Consider the following 23,692-nt stretch of genomic DNA (forward strand, 5'->3'; position numbering starts at 1 on the left):
AGTTGATATTTTACCCATTTTTAAGTGACTATTCAATATCTTTTCCATAATAGGGCAATGCATTACTAAATTGTTTTTTTTTTTAAATGTCCAAATATTTTTGCATTCATTATTGCTTTCGTGCTGGGCAAATTTTTACACAACATTTATAAGCATACTATAGTAGAGTAAACATGGAAATGGAAGCCCGAAAAAATATTGGGGGTACATGATATGAATCCTATCATTCCAATCAGGCAGACACCACCCTACCGACATCATGGATCCTTATGAAGTGGACGACGAGCCACGTATGGTGTCCCGTAACCCCATGCTCATCCCGTGTTTCCTCGCGGTCGATTACATCTGCATGGCTGGCGTGGTCGTTCTGTGGTTCGTCCTCCTATTCACGGAAAACCTCCCTGGGCCGACTCATCGTGGATTTTGGTGTCATGATCGTAATCTGATGATGCCCTACTTGGAGGATGATATCTTCACGGAGGAGGTGCTCTATGTGACCTGTTTTGCTGCCCCGCCCATTATGGTGAGCTTTAACCCTTTGAAAACTGAATTCTGTCATTTCCATTTGCTTAGTACATGAATAACCCTGTTCCCATAGGTAAAGCTCTAATTTACGTCCTGTTTATCGCCCTGTTTTTTTTTTTTATAAAAATCTGATCTAGAGCCGACTCCAATATTAGGCAAAGGAACTATTCAATAGACTACAAAGAATGTTTGGATTTGTAATTATTTCCATAGTTGATTGTTCATCCTTTAAATTTTATTTTTAGATTCATTCATAAAAAGGGAGCAACCGTGTCAGAACATAATGTGAACCTTTCGTGTTGGTATGGTGATGTTCCTCACACCACTGCCTAAAAGATTATGATTAGGAAGTGACCATCCAAACAAGAAGTAGGCCTATGAGTATACATCTCTTAAGGTATTGCAGTAAAATTATAGATAATCAATATGGGTACATACACAAAATGTGAATATGTATTATTAACCCCCTCTCCCTTCCCCTATCATCCTTCCCCATGAATGCACTATTCTTCCAAACCCAGATCCTGTACGGAGAGTGCATGCTGGCCCTCTGTTCGTGTAAGAAGACATCGCCTGAGATGAAGGTTGGGAGGAGAAAGGTCGTCAAGAGTTGTTCTCTCAAGCTTTACCCGGTCATCAGGAGGATGTTCAGATTTACAGGTAACTTACCAGGTCAATTTGTTTGACCCAAGTCTTGTTGCAGAAGGAGTTTACCCGATTGCCTTGATGATTTAGATAAGTTTGCTAGCCAAGCCTCCCCGGTCTCTCTCAAAACCATACAAATACAAGCTCTGCTTTTAGAGTATTTTTTTTCCTTTAAAATTAGACTTAATTTATGATATGCTTATAATATTCTGTATCCTAAATGCTTAAATTACTTGTCGATATTTAAGATTAAATTTCATTTTATATGTTATATTGCCATTGCCATTTGCTATTTGATATTCATGTTATGTAAGCATTTTTTCTTTCTTTTCTTTTTCTTCTTTTTTCTTTTTGAGGAAGCCACACAAATACAATCTCTGTTTTTAGTTGATTACGCTTTTCCTTCGAAATTCTGCCTAGTTTACGATATTATTTTGTATCCTAAATGCTTTAAGATGTACTTTCATTTTATATGTTATATTGCCATTTGTTATTCATTGTATTTTAGCATTATTTTCATGTTTTTAATGAGTTTTTTTTAAAATTTAATATAATTTAATTTAATTGCCAGGTGTCTTTGCTTGTGGAGCCTTTGCCACATGGATCATCACCGATGCTGCACAGAGAGTTACAGGAATACAGACGCCATACTTCTTGACCGTGTGTCGACCAAACTATACAGCTCTCGATTGCAACACATTCATCACCGATTATGAGTGTGTAAAACGGGATGATGATCTCCTGGAACAAGCTAGGTAAGGATGATGATCTATTTGTTTGTTCATTCTTTCTTCATCCATTAAGTCTTATCCTCCTCCTTCTTCTTCATCTTGCTCCCGCCCTTCACAATCTTCTTCGTTTTCATTTTCCTTTTTTCTGCTTCTTCGTCTTTTTCATTTGTTTTCATGCCATGTGATTTTCTATTTATTTCATGATTGATTTGGGGGAATTTTTCAACGCTTTTTTCTTGTATACTTTCATCTTCGTTTCATTTTTTTGTCGATGTTTTCTTCTTTTCCATCTCCATGTTCTGTTCCCCAGACCACCTTTGATCATTATTACATTTTATAGCTGTTGATGTATCGACTTGTCTCACTTTGCTAGGCTTTAGAATTAGAACTATACCTATGAATACATATACGAAAATAACATCATAATTATCCGCATTCTGCCAAGGTGATGATGACGCTGCATGAACATAAAGCATAAATTACTTTTAAAATAAAGATATACTATTTTATAGGTCTCGCGCTCTCAATAAGGCAGAGCGGGACAAAAAATATCATCAACACACAAACAAAATTCATATAGCCTACGTCAGCAGAGAAATATGCTGGCAGGGATACCTGTTATGGTGACATGATAACAGCCCTCGTTAAGATCTAATTAAGTTGCATGAGGAATTCTCATCTCTTTTTCCTCCTCTCTCTCCTCAGGCTATCATTTCCTTCGCTACATGCATCTCTAGGTTCATATGCTGCAGTCTTCACCATGGTAAGACAATCACTTATGTTGGTAGCTTCATGTTAAAGAGCAACACCACCTTTTCGTAATACCACAAAAGTAATATTGATTCTAAAGAATGTATAGTAATTTTTCATTAATAAAACCGAGAAAATGATTGCAATTCGATCTCCTACTAAGGGATTTATTCAATTATCGATTCCCTATGTATTCAAGTTTTTTTGTGAAATTCTTTTCGATATAATCCTTATTAATTGAAATCAATTAAATTCAAATTTATCAATCATCCGTTACATGAACACGAATATAAAAAGTACTGCATGCATGAGATAGATTAAACATATAAAAAATGATTCATTTAAAATACATACAGTAGAAGTCATCTGAACAAATTATTTCAAGCAATATACAAAATAACTCTTTCCTTGTCATGCACCGTGTTCTACGCTCTTACCCATCCTCGCTTCCTTTCCGTTTAGTTATTTACTTTCCCTCCTCTACATATCCAAAAGTGAATCCATAAGATCATGAAAATGAGAGGGGTAAACCTGCTACCAACGAACGACAATTTAAATAATTATAATGTCACTACATGTCTCTTTATCACTCAATTTATAATTTATTCCGTGTAAATACGTTACATTCATTTTATTTACCTTGCCATATTTTTAATGTTTTTTTATTTTGTTAACTATAGGGCCACGCTCACCAGCTTAGCTTCTAAAGGGGTCCAAAAACCATTCATTTTGTGATGTATTCAAATTGTATGTTGATTAATGTACTTTTATCAATCTCTTTTTTTTAAAAGATTATCTCATGTTTTGTGTGGTTTTGAATAAAATGAACTTGAACTTGAAACTTGGTATCATCAGGCCTACATGACAAGTCAAGTGAGCATTCCCTGTACGAGGCTGCCCATCCCACTGGCGAGTTTGGGTCTACTTTCGGGAGGGCTCCTCTGGGGGATCACAAGAGCCTCGAAGTATCGGCATCACTGGAGTGATGTCGCGGTGGGTTTCCTGTTGGGTATGGTGGTGGCGCTGTACTTGGTAAGCAACCAGAGCCATTTATACACAGAGATTGGTTAACGCAGTTTCTGTGGATACCATGATCGAAACTACTTTCGAAAAATCAACCTAAGGCGATTTAAAGGTATTACAAAGTTTTGGTATGAAGTCATGAATTCGGTTCAAATGAACATATTGGAAGCATATGCGATCCTACAATATTCAGCGATCGTCGTCGCGGTTGAAATCGAGTCTATAGTTATAAAAATAACATAATAAACTCTTTATGTTGTATAGCTCCCTCTCAAGGTCAAGATATTAATTAAGCTATGAAACGATGTTTCTCAACTAAAATCGACCGATTAGCTATTCCCGTTTGGAAATAATATATCACAACTACATATTCTGAGATTTTTATGGTCGCAGCTACCATTAATTTTGTACGGCTTTAGGCGCCTTTTGAAATTCATCACAATTTACCGGGCCGGAGCACCGGTAAATTTTTATATTCAATTTATCTCGAAAGCAGAAGTGTTTTAGGGGCTAAATTTTCTAGTGCTTATAATACATCTAAAGGGGCATCCAAATATATCAAAATTGTATAGAATGACTATCCACCCAATTTTCAAAATTTCCCAAAACTTTGTATTACCTTTAAGTAGCCTTGTGCGTCACCTATTGAAATGTGAGAACATGACAATAACGCATTACGTAATCCGAACATGATTTCTAAGGGATAAACAAAAGGGTAGTGAAATTGCTATTGAGCTAACTTTTTGAAAGTAATTCAAGGGCTCATTCATGTTTGCCTGTTAAGCCAGTTAACCAAACTCTGAGTATAGATGGCTGTTAAATAAAATTTAAGTTCAAAATTAAATTATAAGCTGGTGGTTATGTTATAACATCTACCATGTGGGAGATACAGCAACACCTAAACATTTGCCTATAAAGGCAACTAAAGTATCAATCGCATATCTTTGACAGAATAATCGCAAAATAAGAACAATCTTTAAATGTTGCTATTTTTCTATTTTCTGTAGAAGACGTTGCTTACCCCGTTTCCCAGTTGACACCAATTTATCCTTTATCATTGCCTGTAAACTGTACATATTGATATTCCGACTTGAATATCATGATTACGTATTATTGTCTTGAACATTTTAAGGTATTTGCTGTACTGGCGTGTTTTGAAGAGCGCCCCCAAGATGACCCAAACAACCTGCCGAAGAAATCATCCAGTCCAAAGCGTTCGTCGCCTCTCTCCTTGATCAGATTGCCGAGACTACGGGCATGTAATGGGAGCCTTGCTGCACAAGTGAGTTGTCGTGTTCTTTTATGTGAAGGCAGCCTTTAATTTTGGTCTGTTCCAAGCAGTGTATGTTGTTATTGTGGCTCTTCTTCTTCTTTTCATTCTTTTTCTTCTTTTTCTTCTTCATCTTTTTTGTTCTTTTTCCATGTTTCACTATATCTTGAGTAGGCCAGACAATTCTGTTGAGCTTTCAACTAAATTTGTGGTATGGTGTTGTGGTATGAGTCCTGCTCGAGATAACCAATACGATTACTTATCTTTACCTAATCCACCATGAAAGATATTCATTTTACCAGAATCGTCATCTGCCTCATAATAATTCAAGACATGTTTGCTAATTATAAGCTAGAAAGTATAATGTTAATAGATTCATACCTGAGTAAGATCAAAAGACCTTGCAGAATTCCATTTGATTGACTCTACTGGAGCATAATTTGGTACCTTTTCAGAGAAGCAAGTTTTAGAATATGATGACATTTTTAAAAAATAGTTTACATTTTTCTTTTTTTTTCTTTTTTCTTTCTTTCTGTAAGTCAATAAGGTGCTTCTTTTTCTATCAGATTAAAAATAGAACATCTGTTGACACTTTCAAAGTGCAGAAACAGTAACTGAAAGCGAATAATCGAATGTTGGTATGTCTTTTTCCACCATTTTATCTAAACGAAAGCATAATTACACTCACAACATAATTGTTCCTTTTTTTTTCTTCTTCAGAATGGCCAAGCGACCTTCCACAATCCGTCTTTTGTCGGCGATAGTTTACGGAGAGACTACTAAATCTATGAGCAACTGCTTTGTCGATCAAAACGTATAATTTGCAGAAAGCGTTGTAACACCTTAGTTTGTAACCATTATAAAGTAATGAATGCATCCTCTATTGTTTGTGTGGAAACGATGGTGTGCGTGCAGGTATGTGTGCGCGCGTGTGCGGTGTGTGTGTGCGTGTGTGTGTGTGTGTGGGTATGCGTGTGTGCGCGTTTGTGTGTCTTAGACCGTGTAGCTGAGCTTCGTTCCCGAAGATTTTGTCAGAACTTATCTATTGCAAGATCGTTGATGACTTATATAAATAGTTATATATATATATTATATATATTTATTGTTCAAATGTATACATGTACTGCATTACAGAGGTGTGGGTTTGTGGCCAAACTGAATAATGTCATAAAGGCTTTCTCTTCAAAATACTGACTTGCTGCATGTAGAAGCTAAACAGAATTTCATATAAAGTGCAAAGGTTCACCCTATATAATGTCGAGAGTATAAGCAAAACAAACTCGAGAAATGAACGTATTGGGGATTTTAAAGAAGAATAAATAATGTTAAAATCGTATTTTGATTTTTAACTAATTATTTAGAGTTAGCTGATGATGTGACTCTTTGACTTGCCCCCCCCCCCATCACTGTTGTCACACATGAATGTATGTCTCTCTCTCTCTCTCTCTCTCCCTCTCGCTCGCTCTCTCTCTCTCTCTCTCTCTCTCTCTATTTCTCTCTCTCTCTCTCTCTATTTCTCTCTCCTTCTCTCTCTCTCTCTCTCTCTCTCTCTCTCTTAGTAAGTCGGTATTGATGTGGGTGTGTTTGTGTCATTGTTTACAGTCTCTGTATAACAGTCCGTCCGTCTTTCTATGATTATCATGTTCATGTGTGTATATATATCTCTGTTCTAAATGATGATCCCTTTTTAAATATTTTTTCTTTTCCTTTTGGTCTCTATTCCTTTGTTATTCATTCTGAAATTACTTTTGAGAGGTTTTATATTCGATGTATCGGTTTGTTTGTTTGTTATTCTTAATTTATGTAGCAATATTTTATTTTCAAAGTAGGAGGTTTAAAAAGAATCACGAGGAACATAAATTTCTCAAGAAAGAGGTGTATGTTATTTTTATTTATCTATAAAAATGTTTATTATTGATGTAATTTAAAAGGAATATATTTGAATGTTAATTGAAGAACAAAGGCACTTGTTTGATTGCAAGTTGGGTAATTAACAAACAGTATTTTTGATGTATTTTACTGAAAACTAATGCATGCAATTCAGATGTTCATAATATTTATTAAAACTATACTCACTAAACGTTCGACATGAATACACATATCACAATTAACTCAACATGTTTACTATGCAATTACCACTCTCTCTCTCTCTCTCTCTCTCTCTCTCTCTCTCTTTCTCTCTCTGTTTTTTTTTTCTCTCTCTCTCTCTCTCTCTCTTTCTCTCTCTCTCTCCTCTCACTCTTTGACTCCCCCTTTTCCTTCTAATTATATCTCTTGTTCTACTTACTCTTCTCTCCCTTGAATCCCTCATTCTTTTGTATATATTCTTCCTTTCATTTCGTCATTCAGTCAATATGCTTTTCTCCCTTCGTTAACTTTCTTCTCCAATTCTCCAAGTCTAAGATTGATTTTTTTTTAATCTGCTTATTTACACTTAATAATCAAATTTTATTTGCAATTCAGTATACATGTTGGTACTTGAACTCTTTTTTCAAAACTGTTATTTACATGCATTGTATAGTAAAATAATTTCACTCATGATTTGATTCATCTACAAGGTATTCTATCGTCATTTCTCATATACTGTTAAATGTTTTATTGTAATATTTCATTCAACAGTGATACTAAAAAGACCGTGATTTGTTTATGCACATTCATACAACAAACCGTTGTCTTGGAAGTTTTTAAAAGCTTTCCATGCTTCTCCGATAAAAAAATTATATATGCAATTAGGATTACATGCATAATGTGCTATCATACAAAGTAGTTTTAATAAGTAACCCGTCATTAAAGCTGGGCGATAACACCCCCCCCCCCGGCCCACCTTTAAAGTTGGATATTGGCGACTGAATGCTCTGTTTCATCATGGACCTATAGGTCCATGGTTTCATCAACCGTTTTATCCATTAACGAAATTAAGACGGAACATGCTTGTTGCAATGTCGTCTGTCATCACAAAAGTGAATATTGTTTGGATTAATAAAAATAGACTTATAAATTTTACACCTTTTCGTATCTTCTTTATTATAGACAAATTATGTTTGAAGACATCGATTTTGAATTTAATTAAAACAAGATTTTTTTTCATGTTGATTTCTACTTTGGTAAAACGAAACAATTAAAATAATAAGGCTCTAAATGGTGATCATTACAACAACAAAGAAACAATTAATTCATCTGTTATACCTTCAAAATCTTAATTTTCGTTCCTATATCTCGAGAAATCTACCGAACGTTCTAAAAAGCATTGGTTAAAGAGACGAGGCAGAGCCAGACAGTGGGACATAGTGTATGAAAATGAGTGGAAGGAATATGGTAAAGAGAGTGGGAAGCGAGCAGAAGGAGGGACAGACAGAGAGAGAGAGAAGAAGAAGGAGGAGGGAGGGGGAGGAGGGGAAAGAGGAAGAAAGAGACTGACATAAAGAAAGAGGGTGAAGGAGAGGAAAGAGAAGCACTAGAAGATGGACGAAAGAAAACGAATGAGAGAACAGTGTGAGAGACTGAAAGATAAAGGGAAAGATATGGAGAGAGAGGGATGAGAGCAGAGAGGGTGTGTGTGTGTGTGTGTGTATGTGTATGTGTGTGTGAGAGAGAGAGAAAGAGAGAAAGAGATATAGAAAGAGAAAGAGAGAGCACGAGAGAGAGGGGGAGATGGGGGAGAAAGCGAGAAAACAAATAGAGAGAGCAAGTTGCATTCTCAATGTGCACAAAGTATTAAAAACGAACTTTAATAGGGGATCTTTCTTTACCCCGAGATTACTCCTATTCAAAGTAGAACACAATGCTCTACTCCGTTCCTTATAATAATGAACATGGTGAAGGAGAATCAATATTTGTCTCTTGACATGATAACAAAATCGAGGCCCATTCATGTCATTGTTTTGATGTCATATTCTTAAATGTATTTATACAATGTCATTATGTCATACTTTGACATGTCGGGCTGATAACCATCAGTAATTCGTGTTCTATGAAGGAGAATTCCTACCAGGCCTTGGTTACGTCGCTAAGCAACATGAAGCAATTACGTTCAGAATACAGTATCCGTCAACTCGCCTGGTGTATTATCATTATACACCATACAATACCATGTCCAAGGATAAGTGCTCTAAATAACAGTAATTACTGCCCTGATAAGAACAATATATATCAACTAAATTTTAAAAGGGAAAAAACAATCATGCATTTGCTGTTGCTTATTTATTTGTTATCGATCCAAGTAAATCATACAATTTAATTATACTCTTCTAAGCGATTATCTATGTAAGCGAGTGTTTTCCTCATCAAATTCGTATTTAGAAATTGTGGAGCATTGAAATCAAAGCCCATAAACGCTATATTGATACGCTCGGAAATCATTTTCGTCATAATATGGTACATTTCAGTTGATAAATCAGTGAACAATGATGCTTTTCTCTTCCCCTGCGATTCTTCTCCCTTTTAAAATTGATTAGGTCTAGGCCTAAAAAACATAATTGGATATTGAGGATACACATAATTTAGATTCGTAATCTGTTGAACATTGTGCTCAGAGTTTTCAAGAAGAAAAAATATCTACATTAGAAAATTAAACATGATGTGCTTCTATTACTATAGGGGTTACATACAACTGAATGGCTGCGATCATTCACATCAAGTTGATAAACCATTAAATGGTTTCGTGCTCATTAGAAAGAACAAAACAATTGCAATATTAAACGTTAAAGAATGTGAATTATGCAATTAAGAATTGGATAATCCTTAGTTATGGCAAGAGATTAATCACATTCAAAATCGACGAAAATTTCCACCATCCAAAGTTCGAATTTCACTGGTACAATGTTCTTCCTAAGGTCTCTCTTTTGCTTTGATATATATGAAACCGTTACAAAACAGGTTCAATCTTTGAAGTGCTTCTTTTGTTCTTTGTAAGTCTATCAAATAAGATTTTAAATAATTTTCATATGCTTAAAGCGATAATCAATCCCAACATCAATGCTAAAAGTAGGACTAAATTGTGTTTGGATCTCATTCGAAGTAGACACCGTAAATCGTTGCCACGCAGAAGACGGATGCATTTTGGAAGCGGTAACTCACAAACGAATCCCTGGCTGGGTCCCACGAATTCCTGCTACAAACCTGCAGCCCCTGGCCGTGCATCTTACCAATGTGTACCAGGGTAATCAGCTTGTACCGATCGATGTCGAGGGTCTTCACACGTTCCTTGATGATCTCTGACAGCTCCTCCGCCTCCTTCGAACACAGCTTCGGATCGTACTTCATCCCGGTGAGTCGAGACTCGACCGTGCTTTCTATGATGTCACGAATGACGCGGACATAGCTCGAGAACAGCTCTCGAGGCTCGAGCTGGTACGTGTTTTCGATCTGTGGGAGGTGCTTCGCGCTTGGTGATCGACGGCGAGGACGATCCATGTACGACACGAAGCTGACTCCTCGTCGATCAGCGAGTCGTTGAGACGTCCGCTGACGAAGCGATCTCGCCATGCGCTTGGCGATCATCAAACTCTGAAAACTTTGTTTCAAATTCATCATGTCTTCTCCGCCTTCGCCGGGCTTCTTTTTAGTAGACGACGCGGATCCCTGGTTGACCCCCGCAGCGGCGGACATCTTTCTTGAGTGCGATGACGCATTGGAAGCTACGCTTATCTTTCTAGCGGTCGTTGGTGCGACTTGGTCGTTGGTTCGTGATACCTTCCGCTGTGGCATGCTGCCTTTCGTTGTCGACGCGGTCGATGACTTTGTGGTCGATTGTGGAGCCTTTTTTCTACCCCCAGCAGACATCATTCGTGACGAACTGGACGACGCACTCGGTGACTTTCTTGCACGGGTGCTCATCCTGTAAAATCCTTTAATAAACGATGTGAGATTCAAAACATGAGGGCAGCTATCCAGGCGTGCTTTGAAGGGAACGGTACAATTAGTTGTTATAGCAACCGGATAATGTTGTAGAGTTGGAGGTTACAGATCCCGCAGGCTAATAATCATGCTATCACAATTAAGAAACTCAATCCAAAATCTTCAATGATGATTATATTCCTTTTCAAGTCTTAATTTTCTTTTGAAATGAAAAAGTGTTTCAGGCAACATTCTCTTCGTATCTTTATAAGTTCAATTGCAAAATTGTCAGAGTAATAAAATAGATGAGGCTTGTGGCGACCGTAGCAAAGAAAGAGAGTGAATAAAAATGATCGTGGAAACCGACGTCGTTAATTTTCACTTAATACCTCGCTAAAAGGCGATCACATTATGTTAACTGATCTCTCGTCGTCGAAACAAATGTTTGGGTTCTCATGGACGGAGGCGTCCACAAACTCATATCACACCAACAAATTCCATTCACCTATTGAGTGTCTTCCCTGATACGCCGTTTCAAGAGCAACTGCTCATGTATACAGATCAAGTTTCGTTGGGCAATGAACATCAGTTCTGAAAAGCGCGAAAAACAAGCTTAGCATTTTGGAACGGCTTCGCTCGTCTGCGAGGACCCGGCTTCACAACATGTTTCCCAAACTCATTTAAGTTCCTATAGGATAAATTTACATTTTGACACTAAGTGACTTCAGAAACAGATGCTGAATTAAAGATTAAACATGTCCCGGTTTAATTATACATTTGAGGAAATTTTGTTGATATTTCAAATAATGTACACAGACTTTATACATACATAATAATAATAATAATAATAATAATAATAATAATAATAATAATAGTGGGTTCTTGTTAGATTGCAAAAAATATTCCCCCGTGACATGAGCGTACCCAGGGGGAGGGGGCGACCGTCCCCACCGCCCCCCCCCAAAAAAAAAAACACACAAAACAACAACAACAACAACGCCGGCCAAAAAAAAGAAGAGAGAGAGAGAGAGAGAGAGGAGAGAAAAAAGTTAATGGACGTAGGGAGAAAATGAGCTGACAAAGAAACGTTTTTGAACAATTCAAAAAGACAAGGATTTTATGAGAGTCGAGAATGGTACAACGAATCGTTTTCTTTCTTTAATAATTTAATGGAACGTCAAAGGTTCTCCTGCCCTGCACCCACCCCTTAGGGAGCGTGCTCACTACCGCCCCTTAAAAAAAATCCTAGTTACGCGCTTGCCCCGTGAAAATAAACGTAGACCCTTTTGAATATTCCTGCAAATATGCAACCCATACCTTCTGCAGAAGAAGGGATTCTTGTTCAGTGTATTCTGTGAAAACGGGTCTGTTAATGTTTGGACTGGACAAGGATAAGTATGCACTTAACATTTTAGAAAAGAAAGATTTCCCCTCAGGTTTGTTTAAGGGATAATGGTGCACTGCGTGTTCTGATTCTTCGTGTCACCGAAAGAACTGTAGGTATTATCGTTTCCCTTTTGTTGGCGAACTTTATCTACTATCACAACGCTCCGAGCTATTCCTTAGAACTTAAAGAGGCAAATATTAAGCAAAAACCTATTTTTCAATATATACATGCAGTAACTTATGAATTAATTATAATGAAGAATAATAGTTGTATTATCTAAAAATATTTTTGCCTTACACAGATACCTGATATTTCTTTTATTGAAGGGAATACTAATATATATGGTGAAATAATATGTTGTTAATGTTCTTTAACCCTAATAAGGCCGGGGGGCATTATGCCCCCCCCCCCTCCTCCACGATTTTTCCGATTGCTCGGGAACGCATATGGATGACGCCCCGCCGCTAGCTGACTTTTTTTTTTTCGAGTCTTGCGCAACTTTCAAAAGAATTTTTTTGAAAATCGGACCTACGGTTACAAGGTCACGTGACCTTTTGTCTTTGCATGTCAGCCCGAAAATCACTCATTTTCGTGATTTGTGTACAAAACGTATGGAAAAGTCATTTTTCCTCAAAACAGATCAAACATGGGTTATTGGGTCTTGTTTGAAGTTTAGGTGGTTGTTTTTGGAGTCAAATAGTTGAATTGTAGAGAGAGATGAAATAAAACCACAAAAACAATGAAATACATAAGTTAAAAAAAACAATGAGAAATTATCAAAACAAGGGATAACATAAGGAATAAGCTGGCTCTTCCAAATTTTTTGTCGTATTATTATTCAGAATGGTCTAATGAATTATGTAGTGAAAAGAAATGCTTAAATATGAATAATATATGATTTATGGGTAAAAATGTGATTTTTATGACTTTATTTGCATAAATTACCATAAATATGCAAATTAGTGAATTTTTCAAAAAAATGAAATTATCATATTATTCTATACACTTCACTTGACATGCGTGCAAATTTTCGCGGCAATCGGCCTCTTTGCGGCCGAGATCTTAAGGAGGGCCATAATGCCCCCCCCCCCCCTCCCCCGGCCGTACTAAGACCTCAAATAGCCCGGCCTTTTTAGGGTTAAAGGTACTATGTCCCATTTGCAGGCCAAAAAAATGAAAAAGTTAAATTCCAACGGCATTTGAAAGATAATACTCGAACTTCCCTAAAAAAGGTAGGGTTTGAAAATGTCTTCAAGTGGGAAAATAACAACTATTAGTTGTCAAATCGACTTAGGAGCTATAGAGCCAATAAGTAATAGTCTTGATTTTCAGACCATTGTACTGAATGGTCATACGTTTTATGCTACGGAAAGATTCAATCAGTTTAATTTTGGCCATCACAAGAATGGGTTATTGATGTAGACAAATGCTCATTTATGTATGTTGACCAAGAAGAAAAAAAGCCAGTCAGCCACTCAATAGTGTCAGACAGTGAGGCCTAGCAGGTAAACATGTTTCCTTGCATAATTTGAATATTAGGACACTGCTAACCTTTAAATTTCACAGATAGGACATACATGACATATTCATAATTCCTGTAAAGTTCTAGAATTTGAGTTTGGCTGCAAAAGGGACATAGTACCTTTAAAGTATGGGGTTGTCGCTCCTGGAAATACTATCAATGGATTTAACATAATTGGTTTGATTATTTTATGATTTTTGGTTTTATAACAAAACTAACTGTCACAAAATGAACTAAGCATCAATACCAAATATACCTACTCTATTGTTTCTTATAAAGGTTTGCGATTAAATAATTTGTGTTACTATCTTGATAAGATTTTACTAATTAATTGTTTTGTTTACTTGATTGTGAATCTTCAAGAAAAATGCATACAAATTCTCAACAACGTCAACTTTCTCTGAAGAAACAAAACCTTACCATTAGCATAGACATCACAATTTTCACCTGAAAACTACGGTTGTAATTCTTGTTCAAATACAGTTTTGTTTGCACGGGTCAATAATCGTTGATAATAGTGACTGATGGGGAAGGGGTCATGAATCAATGTCCAATATTGGCGTTGAAAGCTACTTGAAGCTAAAAAGCCTAACTAGCTAGGTGATGTGAAAAATAAAACGAAGGTGGTGGTGACAATACAATGTTTACCTAATTTATTGAAGCTATGTCATACTCCGCTCGATATTTAAAAAGGGAAGCTCTTGAAAATGAAGAAGAAGAAGGAGGAGAAGATAGAAGAAGTAGAAGAAGAAGAAGTAGAAGAAGAAGAAGAAGAAGAAGAAGAAGAAGAAGAAGAAGAAGAAGAAGAAGAAGAAGAAGAAGAAGAAGAAGAAGAAGAAGAAGAAGAAGAACAAGGAAAAAAAAGAAAAACGAAAATAAGAAGATAAAGAAAAAGAACAGGGAGAAGATCGAGAACTTGGGGGGGGGGCTACAACCCCGCTACACCCCCCCCCCCCCCCGCTCATTATGTTATGGTTTGTCGGGAAGGGGGAAATAACTTTCATTCACAGATGTATTCTCTGACCATTGAGATATATAGTTTTAAAATATAGAAATATGTGAACCGTGACTCTCAAAATACTAGTAGCTCTGCAAAAGTAACATACGGTACTAGTATATCGCCATCTCTTGTCTCATGAGTTGTAATGTTTACATCAATCAGCCGGTCGCGGTTTTTATCTCTGAGATATTTTGGTAGCTTACGCAACACGACTTGTATGCAGGCATGATCCATTGTTCGTGAAATAGAGGAAAACGAAAAACAACAACTCGGGAGTAAGAGATGATAACACGGAAGTTCTTGTGATGTTTCGCTTGAAAATCATCGTATTCCTTCATGTTTTTTCAGGTAAGATATCAGTTTCCGGGTCCTTTTTTAATGATGTCTATTTATTTGGCGAGAGCGAGTTGCTATCTGTAGCTGTCTTTGCATGTGTGGAGCGATGAGGAGGATTGTGCTCTGTCATGCCTCATGCCACGCAACAGCGAGCAGAGGTTCACGTGTAATTCGAGCGATACCGTGTGCCAGGTACCCTTCACCCCGAAACTCTGCGGTGGTCTATGTAGTACTAGTAGAAAGCAAAACGGAGCAGTCAGCTTGTTTCATAAACATATTTTTGCCCTTGCCTCTGTACTTACATGACGGAGGCTGAACTCAGTTTATTTATAAGGTAGCCTGCATGTTTCAAATTCAAGTGTCGTACTTATTACTTGAACAAAAATTAAAATTAAACTTTTTAAGATTTTGTTATTAAAATATTGAATCATGATCATTGAAATTTTGAATCATTTTGATGAATTAAATTTTTTGCTTCTTTAGAAGAAGACAAATTAGAATTGAGATAATTGAATTCTATCTTGTCTTTCCGATGATGTCCACAATTATTTTTGTTTAAATCAGAGGAGTTGGTTGATACATGCATGGCACTCTTCTTAAATCTAGATCTAGATCTAGATCTACTCAAATAAATTGACTTCTCAATAGAATTATTTTGAATTAATTCCTTAAACATGATGTTGAATTACTTTGTAGTGGTATTTAAAAAAACAATGTTTAATGGGAGAATGATCATTGGAAGGGGGTTGGGCTAGCTCCGACCTCGACACAACTTGGCCTTGCTGCGAAAATGATCAGTTTTTACAGGTTTAAGGGTTAGGTTTAGGTTTAGGATTAGGGTTCGAGTTAGGGTTAGGGTAAAATGAAGCAGGGGTTAATTGTTGAATGAGGGGGTTCGAGAGCTGGAGCCCTTCACTTTTTTTCTAATAGAAAAGTAAATGAACAATACGGCAGCAATACAGCAGTATTATAGTATGTACAATACGGCAGCATTGCAGTAGAACTATGATTCAAATTCTGCTAAGTAATTAGTTTTAGAGCCCAACAGTAAATTTCATATTTATCGAGGGATCAGGACATTGATTCTTTAAACCAACAATTTTCATATTTTTGATATTTTTTCCCCTCTCTCTCTCTCTTTCTTTCCTTGCAGTACTCCAATGGGAGATAAGAGATTAGTGTGAAAGGTCGTTTTGAAGGACATATTGTTTCTTGCTAGTTGCCGAGACGTACTGGCGTATAGCGGAGTGATAGTTGAATTGTGGTAACTCAGGAAGGAAAGAGTTGAATATGGGGTTCCTGATGCAGCTGTATCTCTTGGTCTGGAAAAACTTCACGTCCAGAAAAAGACAAAAGGTAAGCCAGGATGTTGAAAAATTTGAGTGACAATGAATGTCTGAAATGTTAATTGTTTCATCCTCATGAATTGAGGTTTTGAGGTCTTTTTGTGGGTGTCATGCATTTTTCTATTTCCTTTATTTACATGTTCAGTAGCTTAATAGTATAGTGATTCAAACATTTCAGGTTTTTAACCAGATATCTAGTAGTCTATTAACAAGTCATAAGTTCTGTATCTGGCAGAAATTGGCTAGGATTAAAACTACATGTATATACCGATAGGCCTTTTTTCCCAACAATATCCCATTGATGTTCAGAATTCCTGTGTACAGCAATAGTAGTTTGTAGAATACATAAATCTGGAGATCTGTATATGCACATTGCCTGAAAATTTGATTTGAGAAAACTATAAAAGGTCAAACTCTGTCTTTGTCCATCTGGAATTGTGTGTGCAAAATTAACCTCAATTACTGTACCTAAGAGTTTAGACCCAAAAAGGTCATCTGATCATTCTGATGACACATGGTGCAATGTGCACATTTACAGGTCACAATGATTGGAGAAAAAAAAATGTATGTACAGTGTACATGTATGTATTCTGTTTGAGACTAATTAGATGATCATGAATTATCATTTAAAGGCCCACTGCACTACTTGTAGCTACTTCCGCCCTCTATATAACAAACAATGCCTAATCGGTGACCATTAGTCCCCCATGATCCTTTTTTTCTTATTTAACTGAGAGCTGAGTTGATGAGATAACCACCTGTCCAGTGACCTTGCAAGGCGCTCTAATCCCTCCTGTAAACTACGGCAGATAAGCTTTAAGGAATTGGTTTGCCCCCCCCCCCCCCTACTAAATATTTGATACAAAATAAAGAAATAACTGTCTAGATATCCATCTCTAGGTGAACATGTGCATGTACATGTAAATTTGTGTACATGTACCTGTATAGTTGTAGACGATATAGTGTGGATGGTTATAAGCCAGTTCACGGTTGCAGTCTGAGCATGAGCAGATAAAGGTCATTGCAGAACAATTTTTGAAATACACAGAGACGAAATACTGGATACATGCTTATGAAAGTCATGTAATCATTATTCATTCATGCACATTCAGTGCATTCCTTACACATGTGGAAGTATTCTTTGCAAAGGGGAAACAAAGGCTATTTATAAAGCACCTCCATCGCTGTAGGAGTGGTTATTTAAAAATGTACAAAGTGGGACCTCTTCATGTTTTGAAGATCTGTGGATATTCGGGGTCATTGCAGTACCGTAATGTTAAACCTGAATTGGTCTATTCTCAGTGGGATGTTTGTGCCTGCAAATCAGAGATAGACCTCAGGCTCAGACAGATTTATGATTCATTTTATGACCAGCTGAGCAGGCTGGTGGTGTCCATTACTTGACTTGCAAACAAAGAAAATTCACTATTATCGTATAGAAGAGGGTACAGGCAATATATTTTCTTTGTGTTTTCAGTATCAAAATTTAGATATACCCTCAAGTTTGTTGTTTTTTATCTGTGTACGTAGACACTAGCCTGAGCCATTAAAGTAGGTAACACAATGACCTGCAAAGAAATGATTACATTTAAATGTTTACATGTAATGTGTTCATGTATTTTCGTCTTTAATAGCTAGTAATCTTAGCCTTCATATTGTACACAGTGGACACAAAATTGCAGCCCAGAAGAAATAGTCTTTACAGAAAATACTGGCAAAATTGTGTCATATACTTGTATACAAAAATATATTGTCACTGTTGGTCTCCACAACACAACTGTACTATTTGGAGGTACACTGTAGTATTGATGGTTTTATGTCCACCCAAATTAGTGACTCATGCATTGTGCAAGTTATCTGGATATACATGTATATATGAGAGTCTTGTAGAAGTAAATCAGATGGTGTGAGTCGTCTGTGACCAGAAAGGCATTGAGAATCCCTTTATTTGGCCTTCCTCTTTAAGAATGACCACTGGATGTTTTGATGGTCGGGATGATGGTCGGGATGATACACTTTTTACATTGTAACCACAAAGACACAAACATATTTTATCATACCGGTAGGTGAGGGTAGTATATCAATTATCAATATGGATCTTACACACATTTGTGTCCATGCATATGGAGCTGTCTACATGTACTGTACATGTATGTAGACTCATATTCATAAACGTTTACATGATACAGGACTTGTGCATGTATGTATCTCACATATTCTCCCATACATGTACAGTAGGCCTACTCGGTTTGTACTATTTTTCTACACCAGCATAGACTTCTTGTCCAAATACATGTACATGTACATGTACTGTACACAGTAGTTGTAATAGCTTTGTTGATTGGTGGTTTTATCTTTGAATAGCCAAGAGATGCTATTTACATACTTGTACATGCATGCACAACCTGAGTACAGTACCAGGATGCAATTCTTTTTGTTCCACCACTTAACTGAAAAAGGTCTTTCCTCTTTAAGAGTACACAAACAGGATACAATTTGTTGTTTGTTCAACATTTAAACAAAAAAGGTCTTAGTTACTCTTTAGCCTAGGATTTCCGGTTTTCACTGCGTGTAGGTAATAAAATTGATTCTGTTACAGATTGTAGGAAAAGTACTTTTGAAGGATGTATTTTGCAAATTTTGCATACAATCATCATTGCAGGGATTGATTTTACAACTCTTGCTCTGGCAACGTGGTCATATGCAGTTTAGTTTAGAATTCCAAACTATTAGGATCCAACTTAAGATGTTCATGTATACCTGCATACCTACATGTACGGTATTAAACCCTTTGTGCACATTTATGTACAGTACCTCTAAACCAAATAATACCAAACCAAAGTTACCAAACCAAACCCAAATGCAGTTACAATCCTAACCCTAATGTACATGTATTATACATCTTCCAACTTCAACAAAATAAAGCCCTGATCAAAAGACGCCAGACCAAGTGTCTGAGCACCCAGGGATTCCCTGTTTGTGTATGAATCATTCATTACAATACTGTACAGTCTAGTCTGACTGGTTAAAATCGCCATTGCTCTAGCTGTGACCAGTCTGATGAAATCCTCCATGCACTCATCAGGGGTCAGCCATCTGGTTTCCAAGCACAAAGAAATTCAACTTTCTCCTGAAGAGAGGAGTTCACTTTTCCTGGTATGGAATATGAAACCATACAGAGAGTTTCCTGTTGTGGTGCAATATCATAAAAGTGAAAGTCCTTTTTAGAGCAAAAATCACATACGTACATGTAGAATAACAGCCCAACTTTTCATGTACTGTACATGGCTGCTTCAATATTTTTCTTTTTCACTTAATTCAATATGATTTAATTGGTAATTGAATGGATACTTCCGGATTTCTTTCTCTTCTTTTACATTCAAATTAAAAGATACACTGGTTAGGCCTATATGAAGGGGAAGGGGGTAGAGCTAGATGAATATCGTGAGAAAGCAAACACAGAATTGTTGTTGAGAATTGAGATAGCCAGCTCTGTTTACAACTCTATCCTCAAGAGGAAGTGTGCATTACAATACATTGTAGTTATGATGTCAATCATCAACTGGTCCTTTCTGATTTCAAAATAAGCAAGCGAAAGTGCCTTTTGTTCAGTCCAGTTTTTAGTTACTCAAGGGAGTTGATAGACTCCCTGGTTACTCTCAGGATTTGCAATGATACATAAATTAGAAAACCTACAGTATTTGTGTAAATGTTTTTTTTTTTTGTAGTGCCTCAGGTACTTGGGGATCTAGGCATGTCCAACCAGCACCAGCTGCCTCCTTTGTCTACTACTGTCTTATAGTGTACTTCACATGAGTCTTGGCCATATTTGTATAGAAGGGTCTTTAATTATTTACAAAAGACACATATATACAATCTGTGTATACTTAAAAAATACTGAAATTGCACTGTAGGAGCTGGAGTTTGTGAGTGAGAGGGGTGAGGGGTGAGGGGCAGCACTACAGTTAATTAATGTACATATGATCATACTCAGCAATGTCATGAAAATAAAACAGTGATAGATGTTCCAAACAATTTTCAAACCCAATTGTCCCACTGAAGTTAAACTTCTGTTCATTTATGATAGAATGAACTTTGAAGTACGATTGCTACATGTTCAGCTACATGTAGACCTTCAAACATGGGAAAAAACACAAACCAAGTCAAAGGCAATCGTTTTCCATTGTTCAAACATCAAATCAGTATATACAGTAGATACCCAATATATCAGCCTAAGTTTTGCACAGGTTGTACATACACTGTACATGTGCTACATTGTACAATGTACTGAATGTACTGAATGTATTGGCCAAAGTTCATTATGTCATGGTGATCATTAAACTGGAGCCTGTATCATAAAACTTTTAGTCAATAACAAATGCTAAGATACTATGACAAATTTGCTCTCAACCAATCAAATGCAAGGATTTCAGTAGCTTATAACAATTATTGTAATTTGTTATTGATAACAAGCTTCATGAAGCAGGGCCCTGGATTTCTTTCTTCAACCAAAAAAGTTTAACCATGACCCACAGACATGGTACAATACACTGCATTTAGCCTCAAGGGCCCGAATTCACAAAGCAAGGTTTGAGCTGCAGACCAAGGTTTGAGCTCAAACCTCCTTTTGTTTCGCCAAACCTCCTTTTGTTATTTACAAACCAGACAAAAGGAGGTTTGGCGAAACAAAAGGAGGTTTGAGCTCAAACCTTGCTTTGTGAATTCGGGCCAATAACTTTACATACCCTGGATATTGTACATGTGTATGTTTCGTAAAAATTGTAAGCTTACAAAGTATCAGCCCCCTCCCCCCCCCCCCAAAAAAAAAAATTGTCCCAATGACCCGATGAGATTTATACCAAAACTTTTTAGAATTCCAATTTCTTGTTCTTTTTCAACCGAAGTGAATTGAAATAAGGAGGTTAGTACTCTCTTTAAAAAAAAAAGAGTGATTTTTCACTCTATTTTCACTTTCTTGGGAGTGACATCCGTGATCACTTGTTTAGGAGTGAAAATCGATTGATTTTAGAGTGCTCTCTAAGAAGAAAAGAGTGAATGTTCACTCTATTTTTCACTACATTTTCACTCTCCGGAGGAGTGACGTCCGTGATCACTCAATTTTTTTTAGAGTATGTACCGTACATTGTGTAGACCTTAGATTCCCTATTAGCATACATGTATGTTTGCAAACCCTCTAAAACTTATTTCAAAATTCATCTGTAGAAGGAAGATGAATTTGGAATTTCAAATCAAAAGCCGCTTTTGTTTTCTCTCTATGCATGAAAATAAGGGCTCATTTTGTACACAAAAAGCGAGGTGAATAAAGAGATGTCAGTTACAAAATTCAAATTTGAAAAGAAAAAAGAATGCAAGTTTGCTATTAAATAAATGAATGTTTTGCCAACATACTTTAGGCAGGCTCCACACCAACAGGTGCCTGGGTCATATGGGCACCTTGAATGTAGGTCCGTGCCCCTAAAATTTAAAACATTTACAATTTTAAAATTTACATACATTGTTCATGTAGGCCTCACGTATAAAGACATTACAAATCTCAAATCTGGACCCCCTTCACACAGTTAGTGTGGAGCCCTGCTTTTTGGAAACTTTTCACTAGTAAATTTATTTTTTGAACAACATTTTCGCCCTTTTACAAGTTTGAGATGTCCATCCATGCAAATCTCTGCAATGTCCTTTAATTGGAGTTCCACATTGAGAGAAAAAGGAGGGAAAATGAAGGTTTGAAGATACATGTAGGAAAGAAATAGGACATCAGGTTAACTATTGTTTAAATTTGTTTTCATTTTGATTATCGCAGATCACAATCTGACAAAAGGGTCACATTTTGGGTGTAAAGAAGCTACATGTACATGTAGAGTTTGTTGGCCCCATGTCCCATCTACCGTGTTATTATGTTCCTTATCTTGTTTGTGAGAATCCTAATTGACAGTGCAGATTGATTACAGAATCTTAAGATGGAGATCTTTCATGTACCCTGTACATGTAGTACTGTACTTTAAAAAGATGAATTATCAACTCATTTATAAATTCATTTGTGGAGTATTGAAAATAATATATCTTCTTTGTACAAGTACAGTATGTATTCCTTAAAAAGAAATTGTGTGTCATTCCCCACAATGCAAAAGCCCAAAAATCTTTATCAGGGTTCCAAAATTGTAGTCTTGCAGTCCATTGTAAAAGTTCACTTGATATACATATGTACCTGTATCCCGTTGTTATCTGTCATAGAGATAAACTTTGCCATAAAGGCTACCAGGAGTCAAACTTTTGATCGGAAGAGACGTACAGTACATGTAAATATGATCATTCGAGACTCTTATCTCTTCCATCATGAACCTGACATGCTTCCATTAAAAGTTATTAACTTAGCAACCAATTAATTTCTTAGAGACAATTAGATCAAGTAGTTGATGGGAATTAAAGGAGCTCACAAGTAAACCTTTGATTTCTGGTGCAATTTCATTTATAAACCTCTTTGCAGTTTCAGTCAAGCTGGGTTCTGATAAAGAATTCTTGTTTAAAAAAATCTAGAATCCTTTTAAAATCTCTTTAACAGCATTTTTTGTATAATCCTTTTCAAATGCAATTGATTATTGGATGGTTACCATTGTAAGAAAATTCTGATATTAAAAATATGTATTTTTTGAAATTGTGGATTCTACTAAGAAAATATATCTTCATTACCCACTTTCTTCATTTAAAAAAATACATTTTCCATTGCTACAGTATATAATTATGATATTTTTCATGATGCATTTATGTTTCGGCTTAGACTTTATCTTAGACTTTATCTTGCATGTACAGTGTGCATGTATTTCAACATAATGGCCTTGAAAACCATTCCATTCTGTTTTCGATATGATGTGGTCTTTATTAAATGTATCTAGTATTATTCAACATCACTCCTCTACCCACAGGTACTTGTGGTAATGAACGACCATGAAGTTGTGCCATGTAGTCACACTGAGAAGACTGTCACCAGATCGAGAAAAAAATGTTGCATTACACAGAATGGCCAAGGATTGGTTGGTTTGGAATTGGTTTGGGGATGTGACTTGCACATTATTTTGCATATTCACTGACTGAAGGCCGCTACAGTGTATACATGTAGTATAGTGCACAATGTATTTCTGGTCTCCACTTCATGTTTGATGGGAGGTTGTGTATCTGGATGCTTAAAGGTAAAGACCAGTATTGGAAATGCCCCAATTTCAAAAAATGAAATGAAAGCTCTCATTACCAATCATGTGAAAGAATATGTTTTGACTAATACATGATGATAAAAAATTTGTCGGGAAACC

At 36.5% G+C, this 23,692-nt stretch overlaps 3 protein-coding genes across 4 annotated transcripts in view; 2 read left to right on the forward strand and 1 right to left on the reverse strand.

The window, feature by feature from the left end:
• Nucleotides 1–242: 242 nt before the first annotated feature.
• LOC115918994 (phospholipid phosphatase-related protein type 1-like) lies at nt 243–5,210 on the forward strand. Its single transcript, XM_030996544.1, has 6 exons — nt 243–523; nt 1,047–1,185; nt 1,742–1,925; nt 2,607–2,664; nt 3,507–3,683; nt 4,807–5,210. Exons 1-6 carry the CDS (start codon nt 260–262, stop codon nt 4,993–4,995), a joined length of 1,011 nt encoding a protein of 336 aa, XP_030852404.1. The 5' UTR covers nt 243–259; the 3' UTR covers nt 4,996–5,210.
• A 3,804-nt stretch (nt 5,211–9,014) lies between these two features.
• Nucleotides 9,015–11,368, reverse strand: LOC591304 (tctex1 domain-containing protein 1-B). Its single transcript, XM_003726056.3, has one exon. The coding sequence runs from the start codon at nt 10,777–10,779 to the stop codon at nt 9,952–9,954; it is 828 nt and encodes a 275-aa protein (XP_003726104.2). The 5' UTR covers nt 10,780–11,368; the 3' UTR covers nt 9,015–9,951.
• A 3,494-nt stretch (nt 11,369–14,862) lies between these two features.
• LOC100891819 (phospholipid-transporting ATPase ABCA1) overlaps nt 14,863–23,692 on the forward strand; it is a 74,096-nt gene continuing 65,266 nt past the window's right edge. For both annotated transcript variants that reach the window (XM_030996818.1, XM_030996819.1), the window contains exons 1-2: nt 14,863–15,036; nt 16,178–16,380. In XM_030996818.1, the coding sequence (XP_030852678.1) occupies nt 16,315–16,380 (66 nt within the window). In that variant the 5' untranslated portion in view covers nt 14,863–15,036; nt 16,178–16,314. The remainder of the gene's footprint in view (nt 15,037–16,177; nt 16,381–23,692) is intronic.

This window comes from Strongylocentrotus purpuratus, unplaced genomic scaffold (genome assembly GCF_000002235.5).
Source record: "Strongylocentrotus purpuratus isolate Spur 01 unplaced genomic scaffold, Spur_5.0 spur5_scaffold_3, whole genome shotgun sequence".
NCBI classification, from domain to species: Eukaryota; Metazoa; Echinodermata; class Echinoidea; order Camarodonta; family Strongylocentrotidae; genus Strongylocentrotus; species Strongylocentrotus purpuratus.

Excerpts from the sequence above, each read along its gene's own strand:
- LOC115918994 (XM_030996544.1), top strand. The coding sequence starts at position 260 with ATGGATCCTTATGAAGTGGACGACGAGCCACGTATGGTGTCCCGTAAC. Across the intron at positions 1,926-2,606 it reads GATCTCCTGGAACAAGCTAG|GCTATCATTTCCTTCGCTAC; the intron begins GTAAGGATGATG and ends CTCTCTCCTCAG. Across the intron at positions 2,665-3,506 it reads ATGCTGCAGTCTTCACCATG|GCCTACATGACAAGTCAAGT; the intron begins GTAAGACAATCA and ends TGGTATCATCAG.
- LOC591304 (XM_003726056.3), bottom strand. The coding sequence starts at position 10,779 with ATGAGCACCCGTGCAAGAAAGTCACCGAGTGCGTCGTCCAGTTCGTCA.